At 40.1% G+C, this 26,842-nt stretch overlaps 1 protein-coding gene across 1 annotated transcript in view; it reads right to left on the bottom strand.

Annotated features, from left to right (window-relative positions):
• Positions 1-26,842, bottom strand: part of UNC80 (unc-80 homolog, NALCN channel complex subunit) — a 170,622-nt gene that overhangs the window by 63,432 nt on the left and 80,348 nt on the right. Inside the window, exons 25-33 of the mRNA XM_036319079.1 lie at positions 26,589-26,722; positions 20,845-21,010; positions 14,903-15,106; positions 12,938-13,038; positions 11,501-11,701; positions 6,514-6,621; positions 4,993-5,131; positions 676-857; positions 30-161 (exon numbers count right to left, since the gene is read on the bottom strand). Of these exons, the coding sequence (XP_036174972.1) occupies positions 30-161; positions 676-857; positions 4,993-5,131; positions 6,514-6,621; positions 11,501-11,701; positions 12,938-13,038; positions 14,903-15,106; positions 20,845-21,010; positions 26,589-26,722 (1,367 nt within the window). The remainder of the gene's footprint in view (positions 1-29; positions 162-675; positions 858-4,992; positions 5,132-6,513; positions 6,622-11,500; positions 11,702-12,937; positions 13,039-14,902; positions 15,107-20,844; positions 21,011-26,588; positions 26,723-26,842) is intronic.

Genomic DNA, 26,842 nt, shown 5'->3' with positions numbered 1-26,842 from the left:
CTGGGGGAAAGAAAGTGCCTATTACTCACAGACTGGTCTTCATTAATGGGGTCCTGGACACTCCCGCTGCACTGAGGGACCCACGGGGGGTCAAACATGGGGACAGATGGCATTCCAAGCACTGGCGAGGGCAGGGTGAAGTTTATACTGGGAGGCGGGATCTGTTAGTTGATATCAAAAGAATGAGGTGAGTAAGATGAAAAATAAGTTTAAATGACTCAGAAGTATAATTGTGACATAATCTTACAGAGTCCAGGATATTATAGAGCACAGGATGAACCACTCTGGGCTCGGTTTACTCATTAATCAAATGAAGGGTTTCAACTAGATGGTCCCTCTTTTTGTTAATCACCCCATCCTCCAAAATACATCAATCTGTGTATATATAGTGAAATGTCTGGATGATTATACACCCAACTTTTAAGTGCTTACCTCTGGGGATGGTAGTGATATCTAGAGGTTTACAGAGATTTGATTTTCTTACTTTATGTACTTCCATATTTTATTTTTTAACAATAGGAATTCATTCACGGATGAGTTAAGTTTACTTATATAATCAGAGAAACACAAAAAGAAGCATCTCTTGGGCCATACACTGCAGACTTGATTCAAGGATTTCAACAACGTTTGGGTGGGGTTTGTTAATCTAATTCCCACGTGGGAAGGATCCCTCACCTTGAAAATCTGCTGTGCTCCCTCCTCCATCCGGGGCCAGACCTGATAGCGAAACCTCCAGAGTGTGTGGAACTTGAGGACGGCGTTCAGCCTCTGCACCGTCTCCGGGTGCTGGAACTCTGACATCAGCATGTCCGACACGGCCTCGGGGACTTTCACCGCACACAGCAGGAACATGGCAGCTAGAGACAGTCAGCCATTCATCAGCCACACATCTTTTAACTGCTTGGTTTCAGGGGATGGAGAGAAGGGAGAACTGCCCCCATCTCCTGAAAATGGCTTCTGAGCTCATCAAACCAGGCCACCAGCATCGGCTAAAGCAAACCTCAGTCACTGGAAACCAAACATCATCCTATGTGCCAACCTCAGTCTTCCGATATCTGGGGTGAGGGCAGTGACAACATGACATTTCAATAGAATAACTCATTCTATGCAAAGTCTGCTTTGGCTCACAGTGCAAAGTGAATGCCAGAGGAGGCAAATAAAAAAAAGGAGACTGCATATTAAAATATCCCTTTTAGGAAGTAGCTAGAGGTACCTTATAATAACCCAGGGACAATATATAAAAATGTCAATTAAAAACTATCTCAGTTACATCAGTTGGGTTAAAAATAAAATCTTCCTTATAGACTCTTTTAACTTTTATCCTTCCTAGAGAAAGAAGAGATTGAGAAGCTGAAAGAGATTTAATAAATCATATTACCATTGCTGTTTCTTTAAAAAATATTTTTATTGATTTCACAGAGATAGAAACATTAATGATGAGAGAGAATCGTTGATTGACTGCCTCCTGCAACCCAGGCATGTGCTATGATGGGAAATTGAACGGTGACCTCCTGGTTCATAGGCAAATGCTAAACCACTCAGCCATGCTAGCTGGACTTTTTGTTTTAATTTCTAGGAAATATAAATGACAAGAGAAAGGTCAGGTGCCATGAGTTATGAAGCTAATGAAAAATGAGAATATGCATGAAATCAGATATGACCAGACAGTTTTAAGAAACGAAGGTTGACTTGACGGAGCCAATAAAAGCCTCTTGGAAAAAACTGGCCTGGTACCTTGCTTACAGGGTTCCCTGCAGGCTTCCAGGTGAGTGAGGAAGATCACTTCCTGGTAGGCCCAGGAACTGGATATCTTTGGGACTTCAAGAAGAGAGAAATTTACCAAAATACTATATAGTTATTGTAGGTGAAGTCCGATGGTGAGTTTGGGGCTTGGTTTCTTAGTCTGGAGAGGCTTTTAAAAGTCCAACCTAAGATTTCTTATGAAAAGTTCCAGGAAAGTACATTTAAAAAGAGGTCAAACACTATTCTCGTTGCACTCATATAAATGATCAAGCCAACGTTAACAAGACTAGATTTATTTTGCAAACAAATTCATCTTACTGTGATAGTCCTTGATAGAAATAAGGGTGGTTGTTGATGAAAAAATGTTTCGGTAGAAAATTACAATACAAAATTGTAGATATCAGATTCTAGGCCTGTTCATTGTCTTTGAGGTTTTATTACATATCTATACACCAAACTGGATCCTGAATTCTTATAGTTTCCTCAAATATCTCGCCTCAACTCTACTAACAAACGTTTCCAATTTTTCCCCACCCTTCTGACTTGGAATCACTAAAAATAAAGACTGCCCTTAAATCTGTGAGAAATGAACCATTTTAGGTCCTCCTCACTATACAGACGGCGGCCAAACTTCAGGGACTTGAATGTTGGCTCTACATCCTCCAACTAAAAAGAGCTCCTCCAGACACTTGGAACCGTATGCCCAAGGGAAATCTAAAATTCTAGTTCACTAAGAGGTTCCTCCCCAGAAGCAGACGCCATCTTGTGGCCAAACAACTCTCCCAGGATCACAGATCAAGGTCTTCATCCTTTTTTTGCTGTTTTGTGCTAGGAGTGGAATGGCTGGATCATATAGCAAGTGTAGTGACATGATTTCTACGTTATTATTTTTAAATTTATTGATTTTTTATTCTTTTGATCCTCACCTGAGGATATTTTTCCATTGATTTTAGAGAGAATGGAAGAAAGGGAAAGACAGACAGAAACATTGATGTGAGAGAAACACACATCAATTGGTTGCCTCTTGCATGTGCCCTGACCAGGGCCTGGGCTGGGGAGGAGCCTGCAACTGAGGTATGTGCCCTTGACCGGAATCGAACCAGGGCAGGCCGAGGCTCTATCCACCGAGCAAAACTGGCTAGGGCTAAATTATTTTTATTGTTGAAATATTACAGATGTCCCCTTTATTCCCCATTGACCCCTTCTAGTCAGTCCCTGCCCTCCGCCCCAGGTCTTTACCACCCTATAGTCCAGTGATGGTGAACCTATGACATGCGTGTCAGAGATGACACGCGAACTCATTTTTTTGGTTGATTTTTCTTTGTTAAATGGCATTTAAATATATAAAATAAATATCAAAAAATATGTCTTTGTTTTACTATGGTTTGCAAATATCAAAAAATTTCTGTATGTGACATGGCACCAGAGTTAAGTTAGGGTTTTTCAAAATGCTGACACGCCGAGCTCAAAAGGTTCGCCATCACTGCTATAGTCTATGTCCATGGTTATGCATATATGCATATAAATTCTTTGGATAATCTCTTCCTACCCCCCCACCCCCCTTCCTATGAAACTTTTATTTCTTTTGCCTTTTCACCACTTGATTTTTGCACCTTAACTCTGGCAACTATTGCTGAATCTACTGCTAAGGCCATAGCTGCACAACGAAAGTCCCTGAAGTTTCTTGCTAAGGAGGTTTTAGAATGATTTCCTTATTGTCTGTGTCACAAAAAATACCTCATACTGTATGGGTCAGCACCTTTGTATTGTAGCAAATGCAAGAAATTAACAAACAGGCCAACTGGCTCATGCCCTTTCAGCTACATTCTTTGATTTATTTGATACCACTGGTTTGGGTCATGGGGGCCCTGGCTAAGGAGTATACTTCAGTTTCTTGGTATTATCCTCCTAATAGTTACCACTGAAGTCTCCCTGGTTTGCTATGTCCTCTCAGAGGTCTGATATGTACACTTACAGCTATCAGTTGCACATCACTGTGCTTAGAGACACAGAAATAAAATGAACAAAGAGATGAACAGCAAAAACAACGCTTCCACAGGTCAGACAACATAGCCTATGGGTTTCACAATGAGACAAAAGCAACTGAACTCTAATGGTGACTGAAAGTTGGTGCTAATACCAATTTTTTGATCAATATCTCAGATGAGAAGGTAACCAAAAGGGGGAAATTGTTAAATTAGTTAAACAAGGAGGCCATTATAGGGATGTGGCTTTAATGCCATGGGTGTCTGTGTAAGCAAACCAAAATCTTAGCCTGGAAATGCCTCAAGGATATAAATCAATACACTAAGGAAAACCAATCACAAACAGTCGACTAGGCTTTAAGTTACAGCCAGTCAATAACTGTCTTACTTTGCTTCTGTCTTTTCTCTATAAAAGTTTCTCCCTGAGCTCCGGTTAGAGAGCTCCTCATCACTTCTGGTTTGGCACTGTTCAATTTGAATTGCACTTTTGCTCAAATAAACTCTTAAAATTAAAAAATGGTTTCCTAGATATAAATGAAAAATTTAAATGGTGTTGTCCTATTTGTGTGAAAAAGGAAACATGCAATACATACATACATACATACATACATACATACGCCTAGTGTACCCAGAGGGTCCTGGGATATTTAAAAATTTTTGCCTCTGAAGAAGTGGACTGGGAGTCAAGGGAAAAGAGTTACATTTTTACCTTCATACATTTTTGTGTTATTTGAATTATCACCTTGCGTATTCTGCAATTAAAATAAGTATATAAAACTAAAGAAATACGTTCAAAAAGCAGGAAAAAAAAGTGAAGAACCCACATTTTGCACCTACTGCCTTTGGACATGTCACTTAAGTTTCAACAAATTTGTTTTGATATTGTAATTTGGATATAGAAGATGGCTCACATAAGATTTAAGAAAGCAAATGATGGTGGTTCGTGGTAAATCTGGGCAATCAAACAAAAGGAAGAATTTGATTTTTTGTGAAATATAGAGACCATGTAGGTTCTGGAGAAAACCATTCTCTATAATTTGGTGACACCCTGGGAGAGACTCACTGCTCCTGTGCAAACTATCCAGTGAGGTGGAGAGTACACCTAGAGCCAAGGCCTGCCTCACTGCAGTGCGTGGCTCTGTTCGGTCCTAACACTTGCTGTCCATCTGACCTGGGAGTGAAACTGGAATCAATGCGTCTCTCTCTTGTTTAAACACTGGGATGCATGGCAGCAGGATCAGGGGTCCAGGTGGTCTTTCCTTACCTGCCGCCCCAGCCATGTGCTCATCCATGCTGAGCAGGAGCTCCCAGGCAGCTGGCTGGATATCCCCATACATCTCCTCCGTCAGAATTGGTGCTGCCTTGATGAGCAGAGATAAGGGAGCAGGCGACAGGCTCATCACCTGGGAGAGATGGAAACCATGGCTTCACATGTTTGATTGCTCTTCTCCCCTTGAGCCTTGTGTGACACTTCTCCCTCGGCTTTCCTTAAATGACCTTAGAATACCTTCTAAAATGGGGCATATTTATTGGCATGGTATATTATAAGCTTTATACCTTATTAGTTGGTACATAATTAGGAAAAAAATCATACTAATTTTATGATGCTTTCACCATAAAAACGGCTTTGCAAACACCTAAGGAATAAATGGTAGAATAAGTACAGCTCTAGGAGAAAAATGAGTCTCCAACCAACATATCTGTGCTAAGAGTCCTGATGGGCTTTAAATATATATATATTTCAGAGAGGAAAGGAGAGGGAGAGAGAGATCAAAACATCAATGATGAGAGAGTATTATTGATTGGCTGCCTTTTGCACCCCCACACTGGGGATTGAGCCTGCCACCTGGGCATGTACCCTGATCGGGAATTGAACCATGACCTCATGGTTCATAGAATGAAGCTCAACCACTGAGCCATGCTGGCCAGGCCAGATGGGCTTTTGAAGCATCCTGTTTTCTTTCCTGTTAAGAGTTGATTTCCACTGAAAACTATGAGCAGTCTCTAATTTACAAAGGAGTTCTACTCAGGAAGTTAGTTTTCTAAACCAGTGTGAATTTGGATGGCATTTTGCCCTTGAAATACTATTACACCTTATGGTTATTACCCCTGATTAGCCCACAAAATCCTATTTAATCCATTATTCCAGATAATTTAGGCAATCAATATAGGTTCCAAGCAAGTCTAGGTCTTTAACCATTATTTTAAACACTTTCCGGAAAATCATAAAAAGTATTTTTTCCCCCATGGGGAAATGTATTATGATTTAGAGCTTTGGTTGTAATAACAATATATCGAAGTGTCAAGCACTGAATAAGTAGGTAAGAGTACTATTTTATTTCATCCATGCAATAATCCTTTGAGATGGGACTAGTTATAATCCGATAGGGGATGATAACTAAGACGGAGAGAAATTAGGTAAGTTGCCCAAGGCCTGGTGCCAGAGCAACAGATGTGGGATTGGAGCCCAGATACTGTCATTCCAAGACCTGTGAGCACCGCCACCACACACTAGTGAGAAACTAGCTCCATTGGTGGAGGGAGAGAGCGGAGAGGCATGGTTACAGCCAAACTCCCAAAACCCTGTCACAGTGGAAGTTGGCTGTCTAGCAAGGAGGAGTATTTTCCTTGCACACTTGGTGGCACCCTAGCTCATCCATTAAAGGAACCATCATGTCGACATGGTGCCAGATGGCACCGTATGAACCAAACATTAGCAAATAGAGTAGCTGGAGCCCTCTGCCTGTCACGGCTCCCTGACTGTTTCTGATCCAGGTGCCAATACCTGTAGTCTGATGTACTTCAGCATTCCAGAGTCCTTTTTCCCTTCCAGGTTGGCATCTGAAACTCTCTTCTTCAGAGAAGGTGTCCTCAGGCAGGACTTGTCTGAGCACTGAAAAGCACAGGGGATATGTCACACAGAGTGCTGTGCTCGCTCCCAAAGACGCAGCGCAGTGTCCCCAGATTCTCCAACAACCCTCCTCATCTCATGGGAAAGACGATTTCAGGCCTGTTGGGGTGCCACACTCCTTGAAAATTAAATGCAGTTGATTTTGTAATAAAAAGGAAGCATAGGGATATGTATCAACAGGTCTTCTTTACATGAAGGAAACGGGATCCAGAGAGATGAAGTAACTCGGCCAAGTTGCAAAACTGGTTGTTAGCAGAATGAGAAAAGGACAAGGACCTCTTGACTTTCATTTTAGGGCTAATTATAACACCAAGCTGTTAAAACACAAATCTTTTAAAATATGAAGTCGGTTAAAATCCACTCTACCTAGGAGTCTCTTTACAGGGTTGGAGGTTACAAGTTGACCACTTGGTCACATAAGAATGAAACTATTTCAGGGAGGAGTGTTAGAAAGTAATGATAAAAAGACTCATCTAGGAAGCACGAGTTCAGAGCATCTATGATCTAGGCCTGAGTTGCACAGGAAGGCTACCTTCTTTAAAAAAAAGCATGCTCATCTAATCGTCCTTTCAAACTGGTCCCTCCCCCAGGGTCCAAGAATAGGCCTGACTCATCTCTGTAAGCGCGAAGGAGACAATGTCTTCCCCTGACTCCTAAATGCCACAGAATGGAGTGGACCGAGCAGCTGGGAGAATGATCGGTCCCAACGGTGACAGGTTCTTGTTTATTTATCCTGAAACCAGCTTCCTCCTATTTTTGCACTCCAGGCTGTGCAAAGAGGGATCCATCCCTTTGCACAGAATAAGTGCTCATTTGTTTTTCCAGTGCCATGTCAATGAAACACTTTCTCCCTCCATGCCAAAGGACAAAACTGAGCTCCTTAAGATTTTCGAACAGTGCGCTACAGTGTTATAGATGGAGATATTTTGAAAGGGAAGGCAAATCTAAAAGTACATGCATGTTCCAAGAAAGTCTTTCAAAACTCTGACAAAAAGACCCAAGACAACACATCTATTATATGACTGGTGTGGAACGAACTTTTTAAATGAAATAGAGTTGGAAATGAATTCAAAATTTTGCTGTGTTTTCTAAAGGTAAAAACTTGGAAGCACATACTTGGGAACACATATCATTTTGGGAGAGAAATCCTGCAATTTTTTTCTGTGAATGAAAAGCAATAAACAAGCACAAACTTGTATTGTTTTATAATTTGAAAACTGTTCTAAAATTATGTGACAATCATTTTCCATATAAATACAGACAATGATTGTCACATGTAATTTTAGAATTTAAGAAAGTGGCACCTCTCTTTTATTCTATTTATAAAACAATACAGGCAAATTGCAGAATATCTGGAAAACCAACACAAAAAACTATATAGAAGAAAATGAAATGCCTAAAATCCCCTACCCTGTGAGGGTCACTATGACCTTATAATGAATATTTCCCAGGTCATTACAATTATTTTAAAACATAAATTCTTGAATTTTATAAATATTTCACTCCTTTATCCTTTGTCTGGAATATTTTTTAATGAAAACTTACCTTATTTATCAATATTTAATTTAACAGATGTTATTCAGAATTTTTGGAAAATGTGACTTCTTTTTTCATCAGCAAGTACTAACTGAACATTTACTCTGTTTAGAACATACCACCAGACAAGTACAGATATGTAGGAAAAATCTAATAATTCGTTGGTGACCTTGGTATATATCTGGTAGTTTATAAAACCGCTCGATTTTGGAAGTGCAGTGAAATAGACTACCAGATGCACAGTGAGTCTCTGAGCACTGAGATCAGAGGAACAGGTTGATCAGAGTAAGATGGGTTAACAAAACGTACTCACTGCCACACACATATTCTACCATAAAACCAGTCAAATAGGAAATAGGAACAAAATACCAATGCTCATAATACTTGATTTTATTCAGAAGCACTGCTTTCATTCTTGATATACTGCCCACTCTGTTTTCACTTTGGCTCTGAAAATGTGGGCATTGTTCATTCACGTGACAGACTCACACCAGGCAAATGGGAACATCATGAGAGGGAAAAACAACAACAGAGCTTGAACAGGAGGCAACGTTTTGGAAATAAAATGTTTACCACAGAAGACTCAATGCATCTTTGAGCTCTCCACACGTATGACTAATTTAAATAAGTTAAGACGAGAGGACACTCACTTCTTTCCTTTCTCTTCCCTTTCAGAAATGTAAGCAATGCAGAGAAACCTTTCCTGCTGCGTCAGCCCAGTGTCCTGTTTGGACCAGAGCAGGAGGACACTCACGAAACACCCCAGCACTATGCAGCCCACTAGCATACCCAGCACCTAGTATGGACTCAGCATGGGCCCTGGCTCTTTAAAAATTTAATAGACAGGTGATGGATGAATTAATGAATTCAATTCTTCAATTGAATGAAGAATCAAAAATGCACAAGTAGATGCCTGTGTCATTTAAAGAAAGGAGGGAAGAAAAATAGCATTGCCTATCCACCTGCAGTATGCCCTGTGGCTAACATCAGGGAGATCAGAAAAGGCTTCCGAAAGGAGGGGGGATTTGAGTTGGATTTTGAAGGATGTCTGGGTTTGGTCATGTATGAATTTACAGGTGAGGGTACAGTTGGAGCAGATATGGCAGAAAGAAATCTCAGAGTGTGTGAACAATGAACATTCATTTTAGGCTGGTTTACTTTTACAACTTCCAATATATATGGTTTTCTGTTAAAGCTAAGGAAGTCTTTGTATGAAGGAGAGCTTACCTAATGAAAATAGGTTTTCTTTGAATGTAGTGTCATTTATGTATGTTTGAGGTATATCTGTCTATATACATGTCTGTCTCTATGCATACCCACAAACATGTGTATGTATATATTTTTCTTTTATGCCAGCATGTAGCAGTTCATGCAGTTTGTTACCCACATTGGTCTATTCCCCACCTGCTTTCCCTTCAGAATTTATGTAGTTTGAATACCATGAGATGCAATAGAGTCTAGTTAAAAGACTTTGATATTCCATATTTCTAAATGAAAGTCTAGATGAGCAGGTTATAGATGTGAATTGTGGGCAATCCCATCTTTCTGAGCCTCGACGTTTTCATCTATAAAGTGGGGAGAACAATATCTCTTGCACAAGGTTTGTAAGAATCCAAAACACGTTGTTAATTATATGTATCTGCCTTATATCCCCACATAGATGATTAAAAAAAAAAAAAACTACCTAAAAGATCCTATCTCAGAAGATGAGTTAGCACACTTAAATGAGATGCATGAGATACATATATTTTTCTTTAGGATCTTTCGTATTATCAAAAATTTCTTCAATGAACCTGTGTTGCTTTCATAATAAAAAGCTGTAGTTTTTTTTAAAAAAAATCCCTTTGCAAGTGCTAAAACATTACAAATTGCTACACAACTCAACTGTGAAATTTTTGTTCTTGCACATATTCTCTAGCTATTTGATTTGTATCTAATTGTCATTCCCCCAACCCACCAAACCTGGCTTGCAGAAGTCCTCGCCTCATACTTCTTTATTTTTCATGTCTCCCAGAATGTCTGGCCTAATACTGCGCCAACAGCAGGTGCACAATGAATGCTTATTGAAATGAATAGGTATTATATAAAAACCTCTTTGCAAAACCACTTGGGCGAAGCAGCTGCCTGGGCAGCCAGCGGCACTCAGTCGGGCGTCTTGGCCATCAAGCCTGCTCAGGGGCAGGTGGGCAACCCAAGGCTTTCCTGGCAGGAACAGGGCAGCCTGGCGGCTGACTTCATCTTCTGCCAGCTCAGCTGTCAGGAAAGTGCAGCTGAATGCTTAGAAAATGTAATCGTTTCTTGAAGGAGTTTCTAGGTCTGATTTGACCTAGATGACTGTGTTATCTATTTATCTGTGAATAGTTGGGCCATTTACTTCTTGATAGCACCTGATGGTATCAGTTTCCTATTGTTACTTTAACAAATGACCACAACCTTCATGTCTTAAAACAACACAAATTTACTATCTTACAGTTCTGAAGGTCTGAGGTCTACGATGGATTGATAGGGCTGCATCCCTTCTGGAGGCTTTTGGGAATCATTCATTGCCTTATCTTTTGCAGCCTCTGGCTGCCAGCAGTTTTTGGCTCACAGCCCTGCCTCATTCTGACCCTTACGTCTGTTGTCACATCTCTTTCTCTGCCTCTCCTGCCTCTTTTTTTCACATATAAGGACCCTTATAATGGATCATTCAGTTTACTCTCCCCATTATAAGATTCTTTATTCTCATAGTCGAAATTCCTTTTGTCACATGAGGTAACATATTCACTGGTTCCAGGGATTAAAATTCACACAACTTGGTGGTATTATTATTTTTTTAAAATATATTTTATTGATTTTTCACAGGGAGGATGGGAGAGGGATAGAGAGTTAGAAACATCGATGAGAGAGAAACATCGATCAGCTGCCTCCTGCACACCCCCCAATGGGATGTGCCCGCAACCAAGGTACATGCCCTTAGCCGGAATCAAACCTGGGACCTTTCAGTCTGCAGGCCGACACTCTATCCCCTGAGCCAAATCGGTTAGGGCGGGGGTATTATTCTGCCTACCACAATAACCTACTCTTTACCACCACCCCATGCATTCATATTTACTCATGGAAATAAGACAAAACCTTGGAAATTATTCCATGTTTGCTCACGGACATGAAGACCAATCCTTTGTCTTTCTTGCACTCATCTTGTACCTTTGCTCAGAATCAGGGAGACCTGTAGCCTGTGATAGAACTACAGTGATCTAAAGTTTTTATTTCCAGATGAAAGACTATTAGAACATCACTTTCCCTGAAACTGGCATATTATTGTACTGACTGATCACTCACTCACCTCTTTCTGCTTCTTGCCCCTGAGAGCCACGTTGCTGTTGTTGTTGCTCTCCCGGAGGGAGTCCACGGTGTCTCCATACAGCAGCTTGATGGCCCTGACCAGCCGGGCACAGGAGCGGCTGTGGTGCAGGTAGCAGTGTGGGTGGCAGTAGTCAACATGGGTGCAGATAAAGCTTTGCTGATTGCACAGCAAGATCATGACCTGAAACACAGACGTCACTGAGACTCAACCAGGCCACCAGAGTGCACACAAATTAGGAACATATATGTGGGGTGGGAGATGGAAACTGAGAACGTAATGTTCCTTGATGGGTCCTGAAACCACAATGATTCAATAATTCCCATAAGAGAACAAAGAGGTATAAGCCTTTATGTACTCGGCTATTTTTGCTACCTCCATTCACACTTGATAGAAAGATCTTTTGAAACAATAAACGTTTGTAATCTTTAAAAACTTAAAACGATTATTTTGAAGAATATGATTTCCATATATTTTCAAATGAAGATTCTGACCTTGAAATACATCACAGTATTTTTTTCAGCTCTTCTATTTCGGAAGGAGCCAGATAGAAGAGCATAAACTGATGAGAAGTTCTGCCCTAAGGGATTTGGTTGACCTTTGATAGCTGTGGGATGGTCTTTAACTCCAGCCCCCCCCCTTTATGGAACTTGAACACAGTCCTGCATCTTCCACCCTAACCTATGACCTTCAGCTGGGCCTTGAACTCCACTATAGAGTTTTCTTTCCTCTCTCCACAAATTAACATTTTTCTTTGTCTTTTAGGCCATTCTAGCACCTTACTTGTGGCTTGAATATGGCTCAAATCCTCACATCTCCTAGACTTCCTAAGTTAGATTCCAGAAAAGAACTCAGTTGATTTAAAATAGTTATAAGCTAAGGAGTGAACTCTTCAGTGCCTTCCCCAAAGGCACTAGCATTCCTAGAACCACATGGTTAGTCACATATGCATAGAGTAATCCTCTAGATGCTTCCACCCTTCCTGAAACTAGAACCCACCCCAAACCCTAACCTAGGAGAGACTACATGCCATACTGGATGGAGAGCAGACTCAAGACCAGCACCATGACCTTGCTCTCTGTATCTGTGATAACCTGTATAAAACTGGTCATGGTGCCTTGCCTGTGCCACTCAAGCTGTGTTGACTACCAATCTGGCCTAGCCATTCATGATTTTTCCCTGACTTAAGGTGACCCAAAAGTCAGCCATAACAAAGAACCCTTGGTCTTAGTTAAACTTAAAAGGAATAGTACCCAGCAGAACACCACGCATAGTGAATACTGAGAGGTTCCACTGAAATATAAGCCTCTGGTTTTTCTTGAAGACCAAATTGGATTGATGGCTTTGGTATAATCTTTTGTCCTCCCATCATGGATCTTTCCAGGTGCCCAAAGGAATTGATCTCAGATTCCTACTCACATGAAGCCACGACATGTTCCTGTGGTAATTCTCCTCTGTGCCGGCAGTACTCATTCCTTCTGGCTCGATGCTGGGCTCGCTTGCACTCCACGGACTCCCTTCTTCAAAAGAAAAATACCAACAGAGGGTTATGTTGTTCGGTCTCCTTGGCGAGCACGTTGGTATGGTACAATTCTCCATGCTTTTGAATCCTAGGGCAGACTACCATGGCCCAGTGGGTTTCAGGGCATAGCCTCGATTTTAATGGAGGAATATTAATAGGAGCTGTTCCCTTCACCATCAGCTATCCTGGCAATTACAAAGACATTTATGACCCCTGTTAAGGTGGCTTCCATGTTTAGACATGGGAGCAGAGAAAAAACAGGGTCAAGTCCTTGAATTGCTGAGATGAGCAAGTTATTGGGTGAGTGTGCCCAAATGCATTCCAGACTGCCCAGACCTCACAGGTAGAGTTGACTAGGGACACCAACCAACCTGCAGTGGCCACCCAGAGTGCTACTGCCCCCTCCACTGCTGTGCCTATGGCTGGTGCTACTGTCCCTAACACCACCTGGCTTTACTGGCAGAGCTATTTCAAAGATGGGCAGGTGCCTTGGAAAAATGAAGGGAATTTGAAAGCAAATGTGTCTAATTGTGGACAAAAAGGATTTCCTTCTGTGGGAACGTATGCAGGAGACACCGCTCAGGAATTCACTACTTAGTATACGAAATAATGAAGCTTTGTCCTCAAATCTAAAAGCTTTCTTGGGTTTTCTCTATGACAAAACTATGCTTCTACCCTGGCTATTTTGACTCAACTGATCAGGCTTAATTGACCAATTCAATTAATTGAATATCCACGCCCCCCGCCCCCAAACTAACTGATGATATTGCTTCAGTTTCAAACCTGTACCAAAAGAAGTCATGGGGTTTCTTCTACTGTCTCCTTAAAACATAAGCTGAATCTTAACACATAAATTAGCTGTTTTCAAAGGCAAGGGTCTGTGGGTGTAGAAACGTTTCCTATTTTAAACTCACTTCAAATAGATATACTCAGCTGCTATTTCGCAGGCTGGTTGGTCATTTATCGATAGTTCCTGACTGATTTCTGAAACAATTTCACCTAGAAAGGAGATCTTTCTCTTTTGCTACTCATATAGGGACTGAATGACAAAGAAAGTGTGCTTCAACTTTTACTTAATAGTTAAATTCCAGGCAGTTAGTGAGTCCTATCAGCATGCCTGCTTAACCTTCTTAAATTAAGATGATAACCAGAGCCTATAGGACTAACACATTTTGGGATCCAGAGTCTCTTTGGACCCTACAGTGACAAGCTCCATTCCCAATGCTCTGATTGTATAAAGACCTCACCTTCAGGTGTTTATCTTTAGAGCATCCCTTCAGAGGAGGCGTGGAGCAAATAGAATTATTCCCATTGTTTAGATGGAGAAAAATTTCTGAGACACTGACTTGCTGAAGGTCACTAACTGTCAGCTCTAGACAATCACCCCTCTCTGATATTTTGGTTGCTTTTAATGTGAAATAGAGACTTTAAAACATAGAGGACCTTTAGCTAGCTGTCCCCAAGGGAATACCTATGTCTTGCTTTAAAGAAACATCTGGATTTCAAAAAACTGCCCCTGTCACTAAAGTGTCTTCTCTCCCAAATAGATACTCTACGTCCTCATTCCTCAAACTGTGGACCTTGACCGGCAGCGTCAGCTTTACGTCTAGACTCTCAGGCTCCCACCCCAGACTGAAACAGAATCTGTATCTTATCAAAATTCCCAGGTGACCCATGTGCCCACTAAGGGTTGGGCAGCCCTGCTCTAAGGGTAGTATAGTTTTCAGACTGAATGAATGGTCTAACTTATGGCTCTGCCCTCCACCTTTGGATGCGTAAGAAAATGGACTTTGGCTGTTTCAGGATTTGGGCCCTGTCTTCCTACCCCCCACGTCCCTGCACACCCCACTCCTCTCTGTTACCTAGGTCAGTGACAGTGTCCCTGCTCTGGGACAGCTGCAGCTCCTCAGCCTCAGACTCTGAGTCCTGCCGTGATAACTTGCTGCTCTTTAAGCTGCCGACCCGGCGAATGCTGGACAAGGAACCCCCCTTCTTCACTTGGAAACTGCGGGTTCCTTTAATCTGGAGCAGGCGGGAGCCTCCTATCCTGTTCTTCCTGCTGGGAACTGCATTGAAAGAATAAAATAGGGCTTTTCCCCCCTTAGGGTTCCCCAGCCAGTGTGAGGTCCAAGCTCTCCCCAGCTCGTCCCTGGACGGCCTCCTCCCTGGTGACCTGGATGGGCATCGTGTCTGGACAAGGAGCTTCCCCCACGCCCGCAGTCAGGCGGGTTTGCTGGGCAGGCAGGAGGCTGGGCCCACCAGGAAGGGCTGGTGCAGCTTCTTTCTTGGACACATAGCTCATCGGTGCTGGGAACAGCCTGCTCCCTTGCTGGCCCAGGGTTCACAAGCATGAGTGTGCCCTTGCTAGGACTGTTAGTACATTTACATCACATGATGGCTTGACTCAACAGAACCACAAACCATTTGCTTTTGTTTTTCTTTTGAAATGGAACCTGCAGAGTCACGTGAGTGATGCAAACCCCTTCCTTGTGGAACACCTCATTAAGAAATAAAAACAAGAGACGCTTCACTCTCCAACAGTCGGCAGTGGGTTCCGCTCGGCTCGTCAGCAGAGGCGCTAAAGGGTCTGTTTCACTGGGGTGCTTTGGGTGGGCATGAGTGGGACATGGACCCATTCCCAACGCACCTAGTGATTTCATAGCATCCTCCTCTCAGTTGGAGGGCTTGGTGAGATGCGAGTCCAAATGTTGCAACGCCCTGAGCCAACCTTACAGTCTCTACCTACCAAGGAGAACATGCATTTTTCATCTTTCGTGTTCTGGAAGAAACAGTCATCAGTGAGGAAAATAAAAGGGTAACAGAAAACATGGTAAATCTTTAAAACCTACTTTTTAAACCCAAAGCACCCTTACTTCTCATTGTCATAGACACACCTCTTTCCTTTCCTTTTGAAGATGTGGTGTGGGCACACACTGATTTTTGTAAGGGTGGAATAGCGTTTGCAGAGCCTAAAGTCATTATCGCGAGGGGGTCATTTTTGTAAGCTTTCCTTATTAAGACATGAACAAGATTTCAAATGAATTATTTATGGCATAGCTATGAATATTTTTTAAACTCCCTATAGGGAAGATTGCATTTTAGTCTCGCGTTTCTCACTCACAGGAAAGTTAAGCTGTGACTGGGACAGAACTCACACAGCTCTGTAAGATGTTAACTAAATGTTTACTTTTAATGCCATGTAAAGGAGTCCAGAATAATTTCTGTTGAATAATGTGAAATGTTTAATCTTTGATTTACTCTTGTAATTGAGAAGGATGAAAATGATCACCACTCAGCTGGCAAAGACCTCATGGAGCTCAATGGACACATCTGGATAGAAGTTCACATCTGAAGAAAAATTCTTGCAGCACAGTTGGATAAGTTCCATAAAGACTAGAGACCATACTACTCTATTTTAATTATAGCACACAACTCATCCACTGTATTTCTTCCATATGTATTTTTAGGCTTAACTGGGACTTTATGACCTACCTGAAATAAATTTGAAATAGAATATAATTGTCATTTTTAGTGACCATTAATACAATTTCATGTCAAAGTATATTGGGAAGTAGAGAAAAAGATTAGAGTTTTTTTCTTAATTTGTATAGAGGTATACTTTAACATTCTTGGCTGATTTCATAATGCAACCTGTTCTATCCCCAAGGGTAATTGGAGACAACACTGAAAAATTGGTGTTCAGAATTATGTCATTGACTTAAAACAGGAAAAAATAAAAGAACTCATGGACACGAACAATAGTGTGGTGACTGTGGAAGGGTGTGGAGGTGTAAAAGGGTATGGGGGGATAAATGGTAATTGAAAAAATAAAACAAAATAGAGAAAAAAGGAATATGGCATCGATTATTTATAGAGGACACGGCAATTAGAATTCGGATTTGGTATTGTTCATGAAAAACATTAGTTGAGATTGCACAGTATTGAATTTTAGTCCTTATCTCCATGACAACAAGAACTACCATGAAAGTGACACAAATTTATCTAAATTAAACATCTCTTTATCCCTTTTTTCTCATCTCACATTTTATCCATTAGCAAGTCCTGCTGGCTCCACACATCAAAATTTTATAGGGCTTTGAAAGCCCCATCACCTATTCCCCAGGCTAATGTAACTAGCTAACTGCTCCCCTTTCCCCCCACTCCCACAGATAGACTCATCTTTTAAATACATAAATCATAAATACACATATTATATTACTGTTCTGGTCAAAACCTGCCAACAACTCTCCGATACACAAAGTAGAATTAAATTTCTAAACATATCTACAGACCCCATTTAATTGCCCTCTGACCCCATCCCTCCTACCACCTTTCCCCCCTCATTCTTTTCCAACCATGTTGGCCTTTTTGCCTTCTTCAAGTGCTCCAGGTTCATTCCTGCACAAGAGCCTTGTTCTCACGGCTGTCGCTGGAAAACTCCTCCCTTTGCATGACTGGCTCCTTCACATGATACATGTCTCTTCTCAGCGTCACTGATGGGGTCCTTCTCTGAACAACAGTCCCCCCAACTCTAGGTCACTACCAATTCTCTGACCCTAATTTGTTGTTTTTATACAACTCATCTTTATTAAAAAAGTATGTAGTGTTACTCCCCATTATGTTATTAACTTTTAGCTAATATAAACTAAAACATATGTGGGAAAGTTTTCCTCTTCATGGCTGTTTTCTGAAAACGTGTAATAGTGCCTCACATTCAGTAGGTGCTCAATAGACGATTGTCCACTGATCAGAAATGTCTTGTCCATTGGAATACCAATCTTGGTTTGTACTTGGAATCTGGGTGAAATGGTTTGACAGACCCTACTTAGAGATTTTAGGCAGAAATTTTTAGTTTAAAAATTATTTCACATTAGTTTTCCTCAGTAGTGTCTGAATTGTCCCCAGGTTGTTTATTTCAAGAACTTACATTTTTTGCTTTAATATAAACAGATGGTATGAACATTTAAATAAAACTTTTATCATCTAAGTTAGCAGGGTCCTCATGGTCCCCATTTTCACATTGATTTAGCAGCTGAAATCTACTTATCAAAAGGATTAAGGAGCCCTAACGGTTTGGCTCAGTGGATAGAGCGTCAGCTTGTGGACTCAAAGGTCCCAGGTTCGATTCCGGTCAAGGGCTTGTACCTTGGTTGCGGGCACATCCCCAGTAGGGAGTGTGCAGGAGGCAGCTGATCGATGTTTCTCTCTCATCGATGTTTCTAACTCTCTATCCCTCTCCCTTCCTCTCTGTAAAAAATCAATAAAATATATTTTTTTAAAAAAATTAAAAAGAAATTGCACAAAGAATAAAAAGGATTAAGGAATATTTAGGAATCTTAAGGAGACTGTTGCTAAGTGGTAAATGATATTTTATGGATATGTTTTCATTTATTTATAGTGTCAGTCTTCTGCGCTTCACTTATTAAACAACTTTCATATATTAACATGGCTATTCTATGAAAAGAAAAAATACTAAGCATTTGTGTCTTTGAATATTAAGAGCAATTTATACAACAGTAATCATTAAAGTGTCCTTAAAATTAACCTATTTTATTTTTTAAAAATGGTGTAGAATTTACTCAGCTCAAGTTGAACTATGTCAGTATTAGAAATTTTTATTTCAGCGACTTTAATAATTAGCATAATAACTTTGAATGGACCAAAAAAATCCCCTTGGGCTATGCTTAGAAGATGGAAGCTTCTCTTCATATGTGGTTATCCTTATCTGAAGCAGGAATATTTGAAAATATATTGACTTGGTACTTCTTCACGTGCAGAAATTGCTAAGATTTGACTAAAATAATATTTGGTTCACCATAAGTTCATTATGATGTAACAATTACTTGCATTTTGAAAATGCCATGACTACATTCTTGAAATATTAGAAAATAATTCTGTGTATGTCCATTTCATGAAAGGTTTTAAAGTCTTTAAAGATTTGATGTTTTCTCTATTTAGGGCTATTCCTTTCAAGATTGTTCATTCCTTAAATCATCAAACATTCATGGAGTTGCTGTCTATTGGACACTAGAAAGTACTAAGTCCATAAAATCATCTTTGACTCGTTTTACAAATCTGCTGATGGTCTTTTAATTGAAATTCACTAGGAGAACACTGACGTGCAGTGGAATTTAAGGAACAACAATCAGATAGAGAAGTTAAAAGTTTAAAGGCGTCTCTAGAGAGCAACTTAAAACTTTGCAATCTTTACTTTAGCTCATGATATTTTTTAAAAAGACAATTATTTCCTGTGTGCCTATTATGTGCCAAGTTCTGAGTTTATGTTTTATTTGCGTAGTCTCCTTTAAAGCTTTCAACATCACAATAGGGTGTTATTAACCCAATTTTACAGAGAAGAAAAATGGTACTTAGGGGGTACAAGGTCACACAGCTAGTGACTATATCTTAGCAATTTAAGGTGCACATTTTTTCACATTTTAACATACCGGAAATGGACATTTGTCTTACAGTTGGGAAAAAAACTTAGCATCCCTGGTGCCATGTGGCAGCTGTGACACATTTGTTATTGCTTGCACCCATGTGAACATCTAAAGCAGCGGTTCTCAACCTGTGGGTCGCGACCCCCTTGGCGGTCGAACGACCCTTTCACAGGAGTCGCCTAAGACCATCCTGCATATCAGATATTTACATTACGATTCATAACAGTCGCAACTTTACAGTTACGAAGTAGCAACGAAAATAATTTTATGGTTGGGTCACAACATGAGGAACTGAATTTAAAGGGCCAGAAGGTTGAGAACCACTGATCTAAAGCATCAGCAACTAACTTTACAGAATGGGTATCAGTGTCTTTTAACTCCAAGAAGCAAAATGGTAGCTGGGTGGACGAGTGCGTGAGATGTCCATCAGATGTGTTTGGCAATATTCCAGAAGCAGGAGTTGAAGGTAGGCTAACTTCATACAACTGAATATTTCCTTAAGTACCTAGCACCAATAGCTTTACTCCTTTTAGAGATTAATTTGAAAATGATGTATTCTTAACATTCTGATGACTCACAGGACATCATCCTTTAAAAAAAAAATCATGGACATTGACAATTCGGAATTTAAAAGTGATTAAGAAATTTGAACTCTGAATTGAGGTTTAGAAACCCTTTAACCAGCTTAAAGGTTTACCTTTTTTTGGCTGCACAAGAATGATATATACTGAAAATAAAATTTTTCATCTAATTAAGTCTGAAATTCTATTTCAATAAGAATGAAACACAGCCTAACCGGTTTGGCTCAGTGGATAGAGCGTCGGCCTGCAGACTCAAGGGTCCCAGGTTCGATTCCGGTCAAGGGCATGTACCTTGGTTGCGGGCACATCCCCAGTGGGGGGGGGGTGCAGGAGGTGGCTGATCGATGTTTCTCTCTTATCGATGTTTCTAACTCTCTATCCCTCTCCCTTCCTCTCTGTAAAAAAATCAATAAAATATATTTTAAAAAAAATTTATAAAAAAAAAGAATGAAACACAAACTAAGCAATAAGAAAGTATTGTGTAAGCGCTGAAGGGGAGTATTTTTCCTTTCTATTGGTATGTAATGTTTCATTGCGTAAATGATGGCCTCTTGGAGTCAATGAAATATGGAGAGCTGCTGAGCTGGAATTAGAACCTGAGCCTCTCTGACTGAAGCATCCAACTCCCAACCAGAATGGTTTCCTACCTCATTGGATGGACACAGTACTGTACGGAGCCAACGGTCTTGGCCATCTTTGGGTAAACAATTCCGTAGGTTAGGCCCCAGACCAAATATTCTACAAGAAACCCTGAAACGTGAAACAATCCTTGCTTTTCCGTACCTTTCTTCTCCTCACCACCTGCGTCGGATTTGAGAGTGTGGCTACTACTGTGCAGGGAATCCTTTGAGTCTTCATTTTCATCCAGGACCCCAGCAAAGCTGATCTTCCTTTCGTATCTGTGTCGGTCCAACTCAGGATCCAGACGAAGCCTGCAGCTCTCCAGGTCCTGAAATGTCAGCGAGGAGCACATGAATGCTGGCAACTCCCAGCACTGCAGTGGTCTCCTGGCAAACCTCCCTCGGTTTTGAGTTGCATAGAATTGCACTTAAACAGCCCCATTTACCTTTACCTAATGCAAATTGTAGACTGTAGCCATAATAATATTCATTGAGTTTAAAAAACAAAAACAAAAGACTTCCCTAACTCAGTTTTTCACTTTTTCTCACATGCCTCACCTTCCAAAAGCACAGACCTCATTCCAAATTTAGAACAAACTTACCTTCTAATTCTTTGTGCATGGTTTTAACTAAAATTGGTATTTACCTGTTTATTAAATAATTATGCATTGAGTATAAATGTATTAGTACTGGGTGATAAAAAGAAGTGGTTCTTGTCCTAAAGAAAGTCAGAATCCCAAGGTAGAGAGTGAGGAGGCCAACAAGTGATGAATTCCAAGGCTGAGAGACAGAGGAGGAGCTTAGAAATCATGCTTGGAGGTCGTGGTTGGCAGAACAATGACCTTCCAGAGATGTTCAGGTCTTGGTCCAGTGGTTCTCAACCTTCCTAAAGCCGCGGCCCTTTCATACAGCTCCTCATGTTGTGGTGCCCCCCAATTTCATTGTTACAAATTGAACATAATTAAAGCATAGTGATTAATCACAAAAACAATATGTAATTATATATGGGTTTTCCGATGGTCTTAGGCGACCCCTGTGAAAGGGTCATTCGACACCCCCAAAGGGGTTGCGACCCACAGGTTGAGAACCGCTGCCTCAGTCCCTGGAACCTGGTGAACATGTCACTTTACATTGCAACAGGGACTCTGCACATGTGATGAAGATGGAAGATTATCCTGGAAGAGGAAGGCTTAACCTGATCGCACAAATCTTTAAAAGTGGGGAGCTTTTCCAGGCTGTGGTCAGAGGAAGATTTGACTGTGGAAGAAGGGTGACAGAGATGTTAAATTGCTGGCTTTGAAGATGGGGAAGAGGTAATGAGCTAAGAATGTGTGGCCTCTGAAAGATGCAATGAGATCAAGGAAACAGACTCTCCCCTGGAGCCCCAGAAAGGCAGGCGTGTGGCCTTGCTAACACCTTGATTTTAATCTGGTTAGACCTGTGTAAAACTTCTGACCTCCAGAACTATAAGATTATATATATTCAGCTATTTTAAACAACCAAAATTGTGGTGGTTTGTTATAGCAAAAATAAAAGCAAATACAGAAGTAATGCTGGAGTTAAGTTTGAGAATTAAGTAAAGTTAGTTCCGCAAATAAGGAACCCCTTATACTGAGCTGTGCCTCGAAGGGAGAGAGACATTTTGCCAGTGTATGATCCTGTTTTGTGCTTCTGGCCCTCATATATGAGATTTCTTAAACCTGAATTTCCTTTACCCACTTATTTGCTGAGCTAACTTTACTTAATCCTCAAACTTAACTCCATTGGGAAATATTTTAATAGATCAACAATTTTACACACAGAATTGCTTTAAAAATATTTGTTTATTGTTCTCAAGTTTGGAAGTCAATATTTAGAGAACATTTTGATTATTATGCTCTTTAGATTATAAATCTTGTAAAAATGCTTTTTCTTTTTTAAAGACATTATTTATTTGCATGGTTAATAAAAAGTGACTAAAATGCTACCAAGAAGAGTTATTCTTTTTGGGGAAAAAAAGCACATTAAGTTGCATCTAGGGATTTATCTAGAAAAAAATTGTTAAGTTGGCAAAAAATATATTTTTAGCACATTTTAATACCTTTTGATACCATTTTTCCTTTTCCTTGAACTTTATTACCCACCAATGACGTAAGGGCCTACTGGGACTTCCTAACCCTATCTAAGAAATAAGTGTGGTTAAACAAATTAACTTTTATTTTCACTATTGTATTTAAGGTTCTTTTGCTTTCTCTCCCACATTTTGTATATAACTAAGACTTTGTCAAATAAATATTTTACAGTGAAATCTGTTTTAGGGTATTTCTATTAGACATTCTTTTCTTCTTGGTAGAAAGTTTATGTTCCTGATCTCCCACCCCCAAGCCTCAGAGTATTAAATATTTTTAGCTTTTAATGTTATTATTTTACTGTGTTATTCTTTTATTATTCTGTGTTATGGTAGCTATTTATTTTTACTGCTATTAAAAATGTTACTAAACTAATAAAACATTCTGAAGATCTACAAATACCCTTGCAGCAAAGTTTTGTTAAAACTTTAGAATATTTCATTTTGGTGGCATTTATGCTTAGCCTGATAGATTCACTATTAATATAATTTCTTAAAAAATAATTTCAAGCATTTTCAGCATCTGTGTTGGTAAGATAGTTTTATGATACTCATTGCTTTTTCTATGGTAGTTTAGAACGTGACTTGAGGTGGTTTTTGTTTTTGTTTTTACCATCAACAATATTTAAATCAATTACGTATGAAAAAAAAGCTTCTTTCTCATTTATCTTATCAAGGTCATATCCTCCCAAAATACATAAACCTACACTTGACAGTGAAAATCCCAATATAATGAATAAAAGATCTCTGAGACCTTGCTAAAGGCAATATAGCAGTGAAAACTTTCCTCTCATTGCCTGAATGACTGCAGGCTCTGTTTTAAATTAATTTCTTGGCATTTCCTACTGGCCTGCCAGTTATACAGTAATTTTTAAAAGATGTGACTGATTAAAAAATAAATTTGTTGTAATAATAAGGGTCATTAAACGATAGCTTTATAGAAATTGAACGGAAAACAAAAACAGTGGAATCAAACTTTAAGGTTCTCTTTTTAAATCCCAGGAGGTCAAAATGGTGGCCAATAAAAATCTGAAAACTTAAAAATAGATACACTGCTGCCCTAGCCAGTTTGGCTCAGTGGATAGAGTGTCGGCCTGTGGACCGAAGAGTCTTGGGTTCAATTTTGGTCAAGGGCACGTACCTCGGTTGCAGGCTCCTCCCCGGCCCAGGCCCATGCAGGAGGCAATCAATCAATGTGTTTCTCTAACATCGATGTTTCTCTCTGTCTTTCCCTCTCTCTTACACTTTCTCTAAAATCAATGGGAAAATATCCTCAGGTGAGGATTAAAAAAAAAAATAAATAGATACACTACTGTGCTTTCATGAAGACCAGTATAATCAGAATGTTGATAACACTGACAGATTCTTACAGACCAGATATTTTATCATACTGGATTTTAACCTACACATATATGTTAAATGGTGGTCTTGATTCGATTTTATAGAGTAGTTTCAATATAATAGTAAAGTTAATTCAGAAATTTAGTGGCCCAGGTTAATATAAAATTAAGTAAGAACAGTAGAAAAATTGCTTTTTTCAATATCCAAATCATGTAGTTTCTCATTCCAAATGTGGGTTTGTTTCTCTTACAAACATACATTTTGCCCAGACATGTTTCCAACTTGAAAATATCCATTTTATGTTTTGGTGCGAGGAAACAGGCTTTGCAGACATGGAAGACCAGAGAGAGAGGCACCACTCAGGCAGGAATCCCAGAGCAGAAATTCTTTTGGCCCCACCAGGATTAGGGTATGGCCTTGCTCATGCTGCATTCGATTGAAATATCGGGAGAGCTGGTAGATTATAAAATTCGCTTAAATGAAAGCACATAGACTGTTAGTGCAACACTATTTCTGGTAGAGTAGTGTGAGCCTTGTGTAAAGGGAAGAAAAGAACTTGTCTAGTTCCTCAGCTCTGGCTGGATGACGTCTACCTTGAAAGAACCACTGGAGACTCAGTGCCTATTAGAGAACTAAGGGCCCAAAATGATCGGCTCTGAGGTGTGTCCTTATCCCATATGCTCTCTCAAGACTCTAGCTCTTACACAGTGTTTTTATTTTGTTAAACAAATCAGGCCCTGATGGTGCAAGTGTGTGTGTGTGCCTGTGTGTTTTAGTATGTGTTTTTATATGTGTGTCTCTGTGTATATGTGTGTGTGTTTGTGTGTGTGTACATATCTTTTTCTGCCCATCCATAAGAAATGCTGCAGGAATAAAATATATGTTTGGTAATGTTTAGATGCTAAATGCTAGAAGAAGTCTTTTTAAAAAAAACACATATTTTTATTGATTTCAGAGAGGAAGGGAGAGGGAGAGAGAGATAGAAACATCAATGATGAGAGAATCATTGATCAGTTGCCTCCTGCACACCCAAACTGGGGATTAAGCCCACAACCCAGGCATGTGCCCTGACTGAATATTGATTTGTGACCTCCCAGTTCATAGGTCAACACTCAACTACTGAGCCACACTGGCCGGGTGAAGAAGTCTTTTTGCCCATCCTGTATAATAAAGAGCTAATATGCTAATTAGACCGAACAGCAGAACAACTGTCTGGATGACCTTCCGGACAAAGCTGGGGCTATGAGGGCTGGCCGATGCAGCCAGGGCTGCGAGAGCCGAGCCCCTTGCATAAATTTCATGCATCAGGCCTCTAGTAATTTAAATAAGAAAATTCATTGGAAGCACACTTCTATGTGGATTTATGAGCAGAAGGTATTAAAAAATGCTGGCCAGAAAACTTCTCATAGCTTGTGGTATAAAGGAACCTACACATACACATTCTTAGACATTGTAGCATTACTGTTAGTAATCAAACATTTTCTTAGTGGTGCTATCTTTTGTGATTTCAAGGTCAACTTGAGAGTTATTTTTTAATAGAGCAAATTTTATTTTTATATATGAAAATCTACAATGAGATACCACCTCACACCTGTTAGAGTAGCCATTATTAACAAGACAAGCAATAACAAGTGTTAGAGAGGTTGTGGAAAAAGAGAACCCTCATTCACTGCTGCTGGGAATGTAGACTGGTACAACCACTATGGACAGCAGTCTGGTGATTCCTCAAAAAATTAAGAATAGAGCTACCATATGACCCAGCAATCCCTCTCCTCAGAATATACCCGGAAAACTTGAAAGCATGTATTTGCAAAGATATATGCACCCCTTTGTTCATTGCAGCATTACTCACGGTGGTCAAGAGATGGAAGCAACCAAAGTGTCCTACGATAGAGGGCTTGATAAGAAGATGTGGTACATATACACAATAGAATACTACTCAGCCATAAGAAAGGAGGAAGTAGCGCCATTTGCAATAACATGAATGGACCTTGAGAACATAATGCTAAGTGAAATAAGTCAGTTAGAAAAAGCTAAGAACCGTATGATTTCATTCATATGTGGGAATCAAAACTGAAACGTATGAACACAAACAGCACACCCCAAACTGGGGATTAAGCCCACAGCAGTATGGTGGTTGCCAGAAGGAAGGGGGTGGGGGGAGAAGGGGGTCTTCATATATGGTTACATGAGAAGATTTGACTTTGGATGGTGGGCACATGGTGTAATATACAGATCTTGTAACATAGAAACCCACACCTGAAACCTATATGCTCATGTCGACCAATGTCACCCCAATAAATTTAATTTAAAAACGAAGAAAATCTCTTGGTTGAATTTTGAATTATATCATACATTTTGGTCATCAGGCATTTGAAGAAAATGTGCATACTCAGAACCTGGTTACATGTCTTACTCTCTCCAAGTAGCCTGGTTGTTAACATGCATGCTTTTCTTACCACCAGAGGCTCAGTGCGTGGTCTGGGTAGGCAAGAAAAGGTCTCTCGCAGGAAGGTGGTGATCTCCAGCAGCAGCTGGCATGCTGCCATCTTCAAAGCAAAGGGGCAGCCGCATTTAGAGGGGTTCACAGTACCTGTGGAATAAGAGTTCTTTAATGAGTCAACAAATTAAAATACAGAGAGGCGTGGTTTAATGGAAACAGCTACACATGTGTAAAATCAAATTGCATATGAGAACGTTACCTAAACATGTC

This window comes from Myotis myotis, unplaced genomic scaffold (genome assembly GCF_014108235.1).
Source record: "Myotis myotis isolate mMyoMyo1 unplaced genomic scaffold, mMyoMyo1.p scaffold_m19_p_8, whole genome shotgun sequence".
Taxonomy (NCBI): Eukaryota; Metazoa; Chordata; class Mammalia; order Chiroptera; family Vespertilionidae; genus Myotis; species Myotis myotis.
This window is presented reverse-complemented; position numbering and strand designations above follow the sequence as displayed.